We start from the raw sequence: 13,850 nt of genomic DNA on the forward strand, positions 1-13,850 counted from the left end.
TCACGCGGAAGAAAAACACGTGTTAGGTTCAAAAATAGCAATACATGGGCAGACGTGTGATAATAGTGCCACGTAGGAGAAGTGTGATATAGTAACCAAGAATATAATGTCTCAATCATCTTCACTCATTGTCAATTAATTTTAAATTGGATGACTACAAAATTTAACAATATAGAGAGAAACAACTTTTTGACATCATCCACCTCGAGATTTTTCGATTTTCGATTTTCGATTTTCGATTTTGTTGAACTCTTATTGTCCATGTAGGCATGGTGTCATTAAAATATGCCAAAATTACTGGCTTGTTTGATCCAAGAAGGGGCTCTCTTTCTCTCTCTCTCTCTAATGTTTTAATAGGCCACACATACTCCTTTGAGCTGGCTTGTGTTGTGTAGTTGCGTGATCTATCCGTCGGAGAAGACAAGTGGGGTCTTTCCTGTAAGTCAGACAGAGGAGTGGGGTCTCTCCAGTATGTCTGTAAGTCAATGCTCACTCTGCCATTTTCCCAGTGAGCATCTTCCATTCCTTTCTCTCCAGGTAAGGTATCAACATTCTCTCTCTCTCTCTCTCTCTCTCTCTCTCTCTCTCTCTCTCTCTCTCTCTCTCTCTCTCCCTCTCTCCCTCTCTCCCTCTCTCCCTCTCTCCCTTTGCTGGTATGTTGATGGATGGACCTTCTTCCCTCTTGGGTCTCATGTTTTTTCTACAACTCCTGCAGATTGTTATGGCAACAGGTACCTCCTATTCATTCTCTTTAAAATCAATCTTTTTCTTTTTCCTTCTTCCATTTTCTAATGGAGAATGTATTTCAACTCCAAATTCTGTTTCTGAGATTCATAGCTCTTAATCTGTTTCTGGGTATTTCATGCTCCCACTCTGAATTCTATTAATGGGGATCAATGAATACCCTCTCTCTCTCTCTCTCTCTCTCTTCCCAGACCCACTTTCCCTGTTTATATTCAATCAACATTGCCCAAAACTGCAATTAAAATTTTCTCATTACTCTATATGAATTTTGCTAATATATCTATTTGATCATTTATTGGAAAATTTGAGTTGTTTCTGCCAATAAAATTCTAGTACAAATGATTTAGTTGCATGAAATCTAATACTTAGTAATCTTCTTTACTATATTTTGACAGATTGTCCTCTGGATTTGAGTGGGTCAAATTTTACTTTACCAGCCTCTGTGTGTTCAAACCAAGATACCCTAGCAAAATGTTGTCGTTACATCAATGCTTTAGTTGCAGTTTCTGTTTCTCGCTACGCTAATGTAACAAGCAACCTTGGGGTTCCTCAAGAGTTGAATACAATTTGCCTTAAATCAATTTCAGACACCTTAGAACTATATGGTACGCCCCGAAATGCAACCGTTTTATGTGGACTTGGGACGAAGATACCCTTTAAGTACCTATGTAATGATCGAGAAACTGTTACTCAAATGCTTGAAACTCCGACTTTTGGAAATGTAACGGGTAACTGTCAGATGCCGCTTTCGGTCACAAGTGATTGCAGGAAATGCATAAATGCCGGAATTATGTTTGTCCGTCGCCTTGTTGGAAATGATAGTAATATTAAATTGAGTGTTTGTAGAGATGCAACATTTGCTACCATTGCTAGCCGAGGTGATTATGGTTCAGCCGTTGGTATCGCTAGTTGTTTCTTCGGTATTCCAGAGCTTGGTTCTTCTTTTTCAGGTATAACTATGCTAGACTTGACATGTTCTATAATTAATGGTTGAAAATCACTTAACCAAACTAACTGGTACCCATAAGAGTTGGGGGTCCAACTTCTGACTCTATGTCCATGTTCTAGACTCAGGCTTGCTGGGATGTCTAACCCGAGAAATAGTGAAGTATAAGCATTGTGAGCCTTAAAATCGTGATGCCTAAAAAGAAAAGCGGTAAAAAGGTTCTTGTGATTGAAGTTCATTGTTGAGTTCCATATCCTTCATATGGTATTCTTGTAGAATTCAACGACAAGTTACAGACACAATTTGTAGGTTTACATATGAGTTAATTGTATTGATAAATTATTGATTTGTGCTGAATATACAGGGGTAAATTCTTCGACACCATCGCCCGCTTCTACCGCTAACCAACTCCTAGTGGACCCACCATTGAAGGAGCATCATCGTCACTACCACCGTAATCTAATTGCCGGGATTGGGCTTTCAGTTACATTTGTAGCTGTTTCTTTGCTGATAGTAGTGATACTTCTCATTCGTAGGAAAAGAAAAGAGCTAGAGGAATCCGAAGTTCCTGATGTGAACCATTGGAGAAAGGCCCACCCTTCCAATTCGAGCCAAAAATCTCATGAAAGTATGTTCATCTTTTCTGGGCCAGACTGGCCAGTAGGCAGTATCTATTCTAAGATCTACAATACATAAAATGAATGGGTATTGCTGCATTCAGGTTCTTTGTTCATGTTTCGGAAGTTTAGCTATGATGAGATAAAAAAGGCAACGGGCAATTTCTGCATGATAGTAGAAGGCGGATATGGAACAGTCTACAAAGCTCAATTTGATGATGGTTTTGTGGCGGCCGTTAAGCGGATGAATAAGGTCTCAGAGCAAGAAGAGGATGATTTCTTCCGAGAAATGGAGATTCTTGGAAGACTCCAACATCGGCATCTTGTCTCTTTAAGAGGCTTCTGCATTGAAAAACACCAAAGGTATTTCTTTGTCTTATATCTAGTTTTGTAGCTAAGCAATTCGCAGCACGATTAGATAGGGACCTATCCCAATCCTTACTGATCCGAGCTTTGGCCAAGTTTTCAGGACAGATATCATCATATGTCCATATAATATGATACATAGGCGACAAACTATAGTCTTAACACCCCAAATTTAACTCCAAAGTTTCCAGAGGTTCATGTGTAACAACAAACTCGGGGGTCTGGCGTAGAATCAGCTCTGGCTACACCCAATCCTAACCCTGGTTTACTCGGGTGGATTAACCGGTTGTAACTACTTAAGTTGTCAGTTTTTCCGGGAAATTTAGCAAGCTTTCTTGATTTTGTGCAGGTTTCTAATATATGAGTATATGGAAAATGGATGTTTGAAGGATCATCTTCATAGTACGTAATTAACCTACTTCTGCTATTTCAATTGTTTATTTTGTTCACGATAGATCATCTTCCTTTTCAGCTCCAGGGATGACTCCATTGAGTTGGCAAGCTCGAATCCAAATTGCTATTGATGTAGCAAATGCTCTGGTAAACTAATCCATATTGTAATATTTCCCAGTTGTACCCGTAGATGCGGTTCTTGGTGAAAATTGTATATTAGATGCCCCTTCTGTGCCTAAAAAAACCTGTTTGATGCTCCTAAATGCAGGAATACCTCCATTTTTATTGTGATCCCCCTGTATGTCATGGAAATATAAAATCCCACAACATACTATTGGATGAACAGTTTGTTGCAAAGGTAGTTAAACTTTTTTAGCTTGCATATGCAAGCTATTATCGATCTCAGCATTGAGTGCCACGAAATGATATATATATATACATACAATGTTTTTCAGGTTGCAGATTTTGGCCTTGCCCATGCTTTCCGCAGTGGTGCAGTGAGCTCACCACTGAACACCGATATCCGGGGAACCCCTGGTAAACGATGATCTTTTGAACATTTTTTCTCGTCTAAGTCTCTTCCCTTAATAGGTCTAATTGTAGATTTCTTACAGGATACATGGACCCCGAAAATGTTGCAACTCAGGAGCTAACCGAGAATACTGATGTATACAGTTACGGAGTTCTGTTGTTGGAGTTAGTTACCGGAAGACCTGCAATTCAAGATAGCAAGACTTTAGTGGAATGGTCACAGGTATATATGGAAACTGAATCTAGGCTACCAGAACTAGTAGACCCAAATATCGTAGAATCCATCGACATGAAACAGCTTCAAACAGTTGTGGAGATTATCCGATGGTGCACTCGGAGAAAAGGAAGAGCTAGGCCTACCATTAAACAAGTTTTCAGGTTGTTGTGTGAGAGTTCAGATCCTTTGAGCAATATGTGTGTTCACGATATGGAAGATGAAGATTATGAAGGTGGAGAGAGCGGTAGGGGTAGTAAGGTTCTTACTTCGAATTCATTTAGATCATATTTACTTCCTACTGGTACCCATTTATTCGCTTGAGTCTTGTTGAAGAAATGGTTGCTCGGCCAGGCTACACCAATCACCCGTTTCAGCCTACTCGCGAGCCCACATGCGATGCCCCCAAGGCCCTAAGAACCAAGAAGTTGGTTTTGATGGGCATTTGCTGGTCTTGAGCATGTTGTCCGACGTTTTTCTGTAAAAGTTTTTATTTTCTTAGTTTCAAGTATATATTGAGTTCATCACCATCATAGTTTACTAATAGCGAGTGATCGCTTTTCTTACTGTTTCTTTTTTCTTAGGCTTACTTGGCACTGTCAATTTTTTGAGGAAATAAGTTATAAATGTGTAATAAAAAAATTTGATGATAAAAGTAAAGAACCCCTATTGCCATTATTGAAGATTTTGGGCTCGGACCATTATTCATGTCCTTGGAATGTGGTACTGATGTCGCTAACTAGCTATTAGACAATGACAATCTATCCGCTTCGTAGCCAAAAGAGTCTCAAGGTCAACTACCGATGTAGACATAAATCTTAGGCGCGAAACAATAACTTTTTCTACTAATATATACTCGTGGTTTGAGTGAGTAACCAAGATTAACACTACTTTTAGGATGATTTCTACACACTGGAAAAAAATAACGCGAAAATAATTGGACACAGGCATGAGAAGTGAGGACCAGAGTTTCAATCTTTAGTGTTTCTAATAATTCAAGGGAGTGAAGATAAAATCGACAATAGAGAGCGGTGGTCATTATTGACCTGATTCGGTTGTTCCAAAATCCAAAATATCTTTTATTTTAATATTTAGGTCCACCGAAATTTATAAATTAAAAAAGTAGTCCAATTTCGTCACATATACTAATTGGTCCACCGTATTCATAAATTAAAAAAATAGTCCAATTTCGTCAGATATACTAATAGTGAGTAATAATTAAGGATAGCCAGCTAATCCCACACACCTAAACCCAAATAATTATCATCTTTAACCTAATTATTCCATCATAATTAACTAGGAAAAGTTTTCCTCAATTACAGATCAAATCCCTTCCTTCCAAGTTCCATCTAACCTAATTACTCTTTTACTTCAATAAAGATAGATTCTCCAGTGTTTTAATCTAGAGAGAGAAAGTGAGAGTCTCTCTCTGTGTGTGTATAAACATATACTAGCTAGATCTCAGACAAGCTAGCTTCAAAGTTGGGTCAAGTTTGGTTTTTAGAGAGAGAAAGTGAGTAACTTTAGAGAGAGAAAGAGAGAGAGATCTGAGAAGAGAAAATGCACGCCAAGACAGATTCAGAAGTTACAAGTCTAGCAGCTTCATCTCCGGCGAGATCTCCTCGGCGTCCAGTCTATTACGTTCAATCTCCATCAAGAGATTCTCATGATGGTGGAAAAACTACAACTTCATTTGATTCAACACCAGTTGGATCTCCTCCTCATTCAGTTGGTCATCATTCTCGTGAATCATCTTCAAGTAGATTTTCTGGATCTTTAAAACCTGGGTCACGTAAGATTAACCCTAGAAAAGGTCAGAAACCATGGAATCAAGAATGTGATGTTATTGAAGAAGGGTTTCTTGAAGAAGAAGGTACTCATAATGGGTTACCTAGAAGATGTTATATTCTTGCTTTTGTTCTTGGTTTCTTTCTCCTTTTCTCTTTCTTCTCTTTGATTCTTTGGGGTGCTAGTCGTTCTCAGAAACCTGTCATCACTATGAAGGTACTACCACCACCTAAACCTAATCTCTCTCTCACTTTCTCTCTCTAGATTTTCAATTTTACTCTGAAATTGGGGTTTCTAAGAAATGGGTATTTGGATTTTGCAGAGTATCACATTTGAGAAATTGAAAATTCAAGCTGGTACAGATTCAACTGGAGTAGCAACTGATATGGTTTCCATGAATTCAACTATAAAGCTTCAATTTCGTAATACTGCTACATTTTTTGGAGTTCATGTTACTTCATCTCCATTAGATCTCTCCTTCTCTGATCTTACTCTAGCCACTGGAACTGTAAGTACTTAACCCTATACTAACCCATTACTGATTTTCTCTCTCCAAATCCTCCATAATTCAGATCTGTTCTTAATTTCTTATCTATTTTAATGAAATTGGGGATTTGGGTTTTCATTTTTTGTTTGTTCAGATGAAGCAATTTTATCAATCAAGAAAGAGTAAAAGAACAATTTCAGTGGTGGTGGAAGGAAACAAGATTCCATTATATGGTGGTGGAGCTAGTTTAAGCAGTTCAACCGGAACTACTACTCTTCCAATTCCGATGACATTGAATTTCAAAATCAGATCTAGGGCTTACGTTTTGGGGAGATTAGTGAAACCTAAATTCTTCAAAACAATTGAATGTTCAACAATTTACGATCCAAAGAAAATCAATGTCGCCATCTCTCTCAAGAATTGCACATACACTTAAATTTTTCCAACAGGAAAGAAAAATTTAGGCGGTGTTTGTTTCTCTGTATGGGTTAGATCCGACATCTGACTCGCTGTTCGAATTAGCGTTGGGTCTATTCGAATGAGATGATTCAGATTCAAACAAGTCAGACATGCTGAAATTTAGAAGGGAAATAAACAAACACACCTTAGAGAGGGAGAGAGAGAAATTGAAAAGGAGCTAGTATTACTTAAGATAAATTAAATAGTTTTATTGTAATTTCTTCTTTTTTTTTTGTTTAATTTTTTATTTTTTATTTTTTAAGTAAGATTTATTTGAAGAATGTGAAGACAGCTAAGAGGGGCAGCTATTAATTTGGCACGGGCAAAGGAGTTGTGAAAGGTTGAACACGGTTTTAATTGACCGACTGGTGCCCGAAGACAGGTTGTAATTTGGTGGAGTGGACTTTTATGATGTAAGATTTTATTTTTATTTTTGTGATAATTTAATAAAGGGGCAAAAGGGACTACTTGTTTTTCCATTTTAATAGTACATGGTACTGATATATCAAAAATTCTATTCATCCTTCCATTTTGTCCCTTCCGCGGCCCTCCCTCTGATGTGGTGACGTATTACTCGAGCGTGTATTTTCATCATTCTCTCTCCATTTGATTCACGCTCAAGTGATATGAACAGAAAGAATCTGAGTACTGGAGTAACTCTCGAAACCGAGTACTGGAGCAAACTCTCGAAACTTAAATATATTGGTAAATATCCAAAAAAAATATTTGTCATCACTTTCATTAAAAATTATTTGTGTGAGTACCTTTTGGCTACATCAATATGAACAGAAAGAAACGAGTACTAGAGCAAACTGTTGAAACTTAATTGCACTCCTAAAATCTTACTTTTCTTAACACTATCTACCGTATTTTTTTTTTTTGAATTGGTAAGCTTGTGCCTCGAACCCTTGACCTTTAAATTGGAAGACTTACCTCTTACCACTTGAGCCAAGGGTTATTGGCAAAATTTTGGTGAATGAGGAGGCTGGGGTTTGAACCCACGTCCTCTTTGTTTACCATCTACCGTATTACCCACAGCTAAACTATTATCAGGAGTGTACTAGGCTAGCAGTCATATCCACAAGCCCCAAAACTAAAGTCATTCGTTTTTGGTGATATCAGGAGTGCAATTAAGTATAACGGGAATATAATTGACTTCCTTAACCTCTTTAGGGACCACACCTCTAACTTTAGACAATAATAGTTGTATGAAGAAACCAATTATGATTGTCGAGTCGAATAATTGTCTTGCGGCTAATGACGACTGGATCATACAACAACAGATTACACACATAAGAGCATCAAAATCGATCACTAGACACGAATTAAAAAGTAAACATACGAGTCTCGGACAAAGTAGTCAAGAGCTCGAGTCTTGGGCTAATAAGCCGAGATCCTTGTCCTGAAAGAGTCTCGGGCTAATGGGAAAAAGACCGGACCAAGGTTAATGGCATAGGGCTAGGCCAAGCCCTGACCAGGAGTGAGGTCAGACGTGCCCAGCATATTACTGAAACGTGCCTAGTGCGAGGCAGCCTAGGGCTACGCCTAGAGCTGGTAAAAAACCATCACGTGTTGGGTCGGACCAGCACATTCTCGCAGCCTAGTGAAGTCCCAGTTCAGTGGGACTAAACCCTTCCCACCACCTAATCTGACCGTATCTAGGCTATAGATATAACCATAAACCAGTTTGATAAATATATAAGAGATCGATTTTGGTGTTTCCTCGTATCTCTAATTGTTAATAAGAATAAACAATCAAAATTTTAATGGAAGTTTGGGTCAAGAAAAGGATTGTCTTTTAAGTATAGATTCACAATTAAGTAGAAGAAGATGTTCTTTGTGTTCTAGCTAACTTCCGGTTAAGATAAATTGTCGTGTTCGTGTGTCTTAAGTAGAAGAGCTACAATTGGTGCTCTCAGATCTTCATTCACAATGAGTCATTGGATTCAAATTGGGAAAGCGAATCAAGGTAATTTTCGGGTAACCTCTAGTTAAGCCATGTCGGACGCTCAATAACTGCCCACTCAAACTGAAACAGGACCGGGCCTATAGCCCAACAAGATAATGGCTTAAAGCCCAACTACATTATTTACACCCTAATAATCCCAAATCAAATAACCAAAGATTCCACCTTCTCTGGGATTTGAACCTGAGACCTCCAGGGAGGTCTGGAGTTTATGTCAACACCTTGGAACCACTTGGGCTGCCAACCGTTGACAACACACAAAGCATTTGTGCTGACTAAAGAGACATTCAGAATTCATATTACTTACTCATTGTTTGACATCTTTCAGAGTCAAGTAGCCAACGTACCATCAATTCTAACAACTGGTCGTATCCTGGCAGACAGACGTTAGCACGGTTAAGACAATTAACATGGTGTAAATAGTCTTAAAGACATTCGACTGTCAAATTAGTGTACCCAGACAAACACTTCACCATCTCCCTCTCTTACAGTCAATGTTCCCTTCGTCTACGGCGAAAGGGAGATGGTGGTGGTGAGGGGAGATTTTTCTCTTCATCTCATTTTTCATCATTCTTATCATCTTCATCAAAACCTAGCTTCCATTGTCTTCATCATCCAACTCCTAGCTTCCATCTTGGCCTTCATCCCCTAACTTGATGTTTATCCTTTCCTGTTCTTTTTCAGCTTTTGAAAGGTGGATTTAGCAAATACATAGTGTGAGTGGATCAAGTCTAGCTGTTTTCTCTGTAGGCGCTTCTTCATTTTATTCTTGGGCTTTTCTCTCTCTTTGGGCCCATCACAGGCACCCCACTTAAAATTTATTTATTTTTGTAGGAGAAGAAATTGAAATGATATTTGTTAGGGACTTGATACAATATCTTTGGACTAAGACCTTTTAGTCACATCATCACATGAACTCTTGTTCTCTTCTCTTCAACTTGAAGAACTTCATGACCAAACAAACGGTCCCTTAAAAAATCGTCCTCTGACATCTCTCTGTACGATTCGAAAAGGACACTTCGGACTCATTTATGATTACGACCTGTCCCTTCCTATTTAGGAAGGATTATTATTTTATACTACAGCGGCTCTTCTAAAATTTGTGAGCTATGTTACATTATATACTCCAAAATTTATTCTATGTTGTCAACACTTTTTTTTTTATCAAATATGTTGTCAACTCTAAATAGTTTTTTTTTTTTTTGATGAGATACACTTGATAGCTCTTTCCAAAACAAAAAAAAACAACTGATAGTTTGGTTAGTAAGACATGCACACTGATAATCTATATGACTTAGGTTCGATTCTCGACATTATGAATGTTCAAACTTTCTATTTATGAGCATTCATAATGTATTGTAAATGTTCATAACGCATTATGACAGACGTATAATGTTGTTCCAAGTATATAATCGTTTTTTCTCTAAAGTATTTTTTCTGTTTCATATAGTATGTTATGACTAGAATAATAAAATATCAACAAATACATCACAGTTAATTGTTCATATCACATTATGAATGGAAACGATCATATTCATTTTTAGAGGTTTCTTTCTCCCTTCACAAATTCTGGATTTTTCACACCACTTTAATAACCATCGTACTATATAAAAATTTCCTCATAATACGTTATGGGTCAAATAGGTGGTAACACATTTTGTTTGGCCCCATAAGTGGTCGGGAGTTCGATTTGACCCTCAAACTTTGTCTAACTTTACACCCTCATGAAATTTCTCTAATTTCTTTTCTTCAACGACTTTCAACATAAGGTCGTCGGAGGAGGTTGTTGGCCGACGGAGTTTTCCGACGACTTTCAATTTTTTTTCTTTAGTTCTTTCTTCTTCCCCACCTCCTCTATCATCTTCCCCACCTTATTTCTCTCCCCGTCTTCTATTTCTCTCTCTTTTCTTCCATCTGTCTCTCCCTTCTCCCCTTTCTCTTTCCCTCCCTTTCTCTCCCTCTAACCTTTATGTTCTGGTGAAGGGTTTCTCATTGCCGAGACGTCGTCTGGATTTGGGAAAACCCAGATTTAGACGTTTTCTTCTTCTGGAAAATTCCAGAGGAAGACAAACCCTCTTCGTGTGAGAAATTCCAAACGATGATCAATCCTCTTCGCCTGAAATTTCTAATCAAAGAAAAGCCCTCTTCGTCTTGGATTTCCAGACGAAGAGGGTGTTTGGATTTGGGGTTTCCCCAATCCAAACGAGTTTCTGACGAAGTATAGAGAGATTAGAGGGGGAGTCGGGGAGAAGATGAGAAGGAGGGAGAGAGAGAGAGAGATCGAAGAGATGATAGAGAAAAATAAGTGGGGAAGGTGATAATGGAGGTGGGAAGAAGAAAAGCTAAAAAAGAAAAAGGTCGCAGGAAAAAATCGCTGGTTTCCGGCGGCCTTTGTATGTTGAAGAAGGTGAATTGGAGTATAGAGAAGGATGAAGTAGCTGTGAGGTGAAGGGGCCAAACCGAAATTTTGAACACAATTGGGACCAAACAGAAAACTCCGACACTTATGGAGGTCAAATTGGTCAGTTGATCACAAACAGGGAGCCAAAATTGATTTCCTAGTATATCATTAGCCACATGCATCGTCTAGAAAATGCGGAGGAATGAAAATGTTGTTTTCAGTTTGTCTACCCCTGTTTATTTTTTGCCAATAGATGATCGATAGACCCTCTTATGTGATTTTTTTTTGATGAACCCCTCTTATGCGAATGATATAGGGTTTTGGTCAAAATTCTCAAATAATTGCTACTCTCCTTTTTGTTTTTTTTAATGAGAGAACTACTCTCCGTTTTGTAGTGCTTAAAATGAATTTTAGAAAAATTTCCCAAGTCTAGAATCTTTGGTCCTAATGGGAGAGGAACAGAAAGTCCATTCTGAGTTTAGGTACCACCTTGGAACAGTAAGATACCTCCGTCATAAAGCATATACTTTTCATAAAACAAAGAGTAATTTTCTAATATAATATCCATGTATTTAAAATCCAAATGCCCTTTGAGAATCACAAGTTTCAAAATGTAACTTGGCTGGATATTCTTTACCTCTCAATTTGTAAGACAATGTAATTTGTATCATCCTACCCTACAATTTAATAATTCCCTTCTATGTGGTTCACATTTAGATTCTTCTCTTTCTTTTGATGGCATATCTTACCTTTCTTAAAATTGAAACCGACACTTCATTTACTTATTTGACATTTACTTCTGACACTCCGTTTTACTTATAAGACATTTATTTCATGTGTGTTATAGACTGCAACCAACTAGTTCTTACTCAACCTACTGTATAACCTATTAAAAGAGAGTTTTTGTTAACGCCCCCTTAAGAGTTACAACTTACATCACTTTTCTAAATTCGGGTACGGAATGATAGATTTACATGTACAAACGAATTAACAACCTGTACTATAACCAGTGGGATTTTGACGATTAAAATCTTAACAGTCCAACAAATATTGGACCTTTCATATTGAAACAAAATAGAGGGTTAAATTTTTAGAAGCTAACCTTTATATATACAAATTAAAGAATACAAAATTTAGGTTAATCTCGACCGTTGAATTTAGTAGAGATTTTGATTACCCTGTTCTAACTAAGAAAGAGGAGACTCTGTATTTCTAATTGTGATCCAACTATCCGAACCCGACCAATTCGGGTCATTCTTCACTGCCAATTGTCGAATTCGATCCAACGGAGAGCTTGAAAATTCCGATCGATCAAATTCATCCTCAAAATTTAATATTGAATGTGATGAAGATTCAATTGAACTCGAAATAGATGATTTTTCTGAACTCCATTCTGGGAAATCAAAAGCTGTTCTTGGAGATTCTTCATTAACATTAATGGGTAATGAAACAGTAGAATTGAGAACAAATGGATGATCTAAAAGCATCTTAGCCGTCCATCTTTTTCTTGGATCTCTCACAAAACATCTTCTCAAGAAATCTTTACCTTCTTCACTTAATTCATCAGGAATTAATGGCAATTCATCTTTGAAACCAATTCTATATAACAGAGAACTTATATCTGAGTTTTTTTGAAATTTCCAAGCTGGATTTCCTGTAATCATCTCTGTAATTAAACAACCCAAAGCCCAAATATCTGAAACTGGTTCAAATTCAGAACTAGAAACTGATTCTGGTGCCATATAAAGTGGGGTTCCTCTTAAATCAAACAAATCTTCATCTGAATTTCTCTGGTTTTTCATTTCCTCTGTTTTTTTAGCTAACCCAAAATCAGCAATTTTAACTTCTGTTAATCCATGATCAGAACTACAAAGAAGAATATTTTGTAATTTAATGTCACAATGAACAAACCCTTTTTCATGAATTTTAGAAAGCCCTAATAAAATTGATCTTGTGAAAAATTGAACATATGATTCTGGAATTGACCCACCAGATTTCTTCAAAAATTGGGATAAATTACCACCAGAAGCAAATTCCAGGAACAAATTATAGAATTCATTACCATTCTTCTCAGTTGTTAAATCATCTCCAAAACAATTTAGAATTTGAGGACAATCTCTTAATTGGGTAAGTATTTCTTTTTCTTTCTTAAGTAAAGATGATTGAGAAACTAATGAAGATTTAACCGCCATTAATGGAGGAAAAAAACTCTGTGAATTTCTTCTTGGGGTTGCTAAATAAACAGAACTGAAACTACCCTGACCTATAATTTCCCCTTTTTCCCACTCCATCATCATAATCAACTATCAATTTCGATTCTTTCTTCTTCTTCTTTAATTCTTGACTTGAATTTTAGGGTTTGAATGGTTCTTTTTTTAGAAAGAGGGAAGAAGAGAACAGCTAAAGAATGTGGCAAGATACTTTGAATGGGAACTATAAATAGGTGATTTTAGGTTTGTTGGTAATAAGCACGTGAGAGTCAAGGATATTTCTTTCTACTTTCACAAGTTATATTATAACACGTGGGATTAAGGAAATTTCCATTTTTTTTTTAATTTGTTTGGAGTAACTACTAAATTTAAAATAAAAAGAATATTTTTAAAAAGAAAAGATAAATATCTTATGTCAACTTGATTTTTTTTGGGACTCACAAGTATTAGTATCTGGTTGTTTGTATGTAGAAGCTAGCCCCATATACTACTGCAGTTATAAAACATTAGTTCATTTTTGTTCTAACGTCGCCATTCTTTTTTTTTTTGATGAACAATTGTAACATTCATTTATTTATTTTTCCTCTGACCTTATGTTACGACTTGTTGGAAATAAATCTTTTATTTAATTTATAATAATAGTAATTACTCGCTAAACCGTTCTTTTATACCTTTGATTTACTCCTTAACTAGATTTTGGCCAATGCAATTGTGGAATATATTAGTGT

The 13,850-nt window shown here is 36.9% G+C and overlaps 3 protein-coding genes across 3 annotated transcripts; 2 read left to right on the top strand and 1 right to left on the bottom strand.

Moving 5' to 3' along the window:
* Window positions 1–379: 379 nt before the first annotated feature.
* LOC147551589 (putative receptor-like protein kinase At1g49730) lies at window positions 380–4,489 on the top strand. Its single transcript, XM_086669867.1, has 9 exons — window positions 380–731; window positions 1,140–1,694; window positions 2,055–2,318; window positions 2,412–2,670; window positions 3,023–3,075; window positions 3,146–3,213; window positions 3,335–3,424; window positions 3,522–3,603; window positions 3,681–4,489. Exons 1-9 carry the CDS (start codon window positions 656–658, stop codon window positions 4,133–4,135), a joined length of 1,902 nt encoding a protein of 633 aa, XP_086525993.1. The 5' UTR covers window positions 380–655; the 3' UTR covers window positions 4,136–4,489.
* A 566-nt stretch (window positions 4,490–5,055) lies between these two features.
* Window positions 5,056–7,024, top strand: LOC147551590 (uncharacterized). The gene is made up of 3 exons (XM_086669358.1): window positions 5,056–5,815; window positions 5,922–6,107; window positions 6,241–7,024. Exons 1-3 carry the CDS (start codon window positions 5,372–5,374, stop codon window positions 6,520–6,522), a joined length of 912 nt encoding a protein of 303 aa, XP_086525484.1. The 5' UTR covers window positions 5,056–5,371; the 3' UTR covers window positions 6,523–7,024.
* Window positions 7,025–11,999: 4,975 nt separating this feature from the next.
* On the bottom strand, window positions 12,000–13,319 carry LOC147551591 (mitogen-activated protein kinase kinase kinase 20-like). The gene has a single exon (XM_086672621.1). It carries the CDS (start codon window positions 13,207–13,209, stop codon window positions 12,100–12,102), a length of 1,110 nt encoding a protein of 369 aa, XP_086528747.1. The 5' UTR covers window positions 13,210–13,319; the 3' UTR covers window positions 12,000–12,099.
* Between the last annotated feature and the right edge of the window lie 531 nt (window positions 13,320–13,850).

The sequence above is a fragment of the Eschscholzia californica genome, unplaced genomic scaffold (genome assembly GCF_041429995.1).
Source record: "Eschscholzia californica isolate CP2 unplaced genomic scaffold, dmEscCali1.0.p SCAF_3, whole genome shotgun sequence".
NCBI lineage: Eukaryota > Viridiplantae > Streptophyta > Magnoliopsida > Ranunculales > Papaveraceae > Eschscholzia > Eschscholzia californica.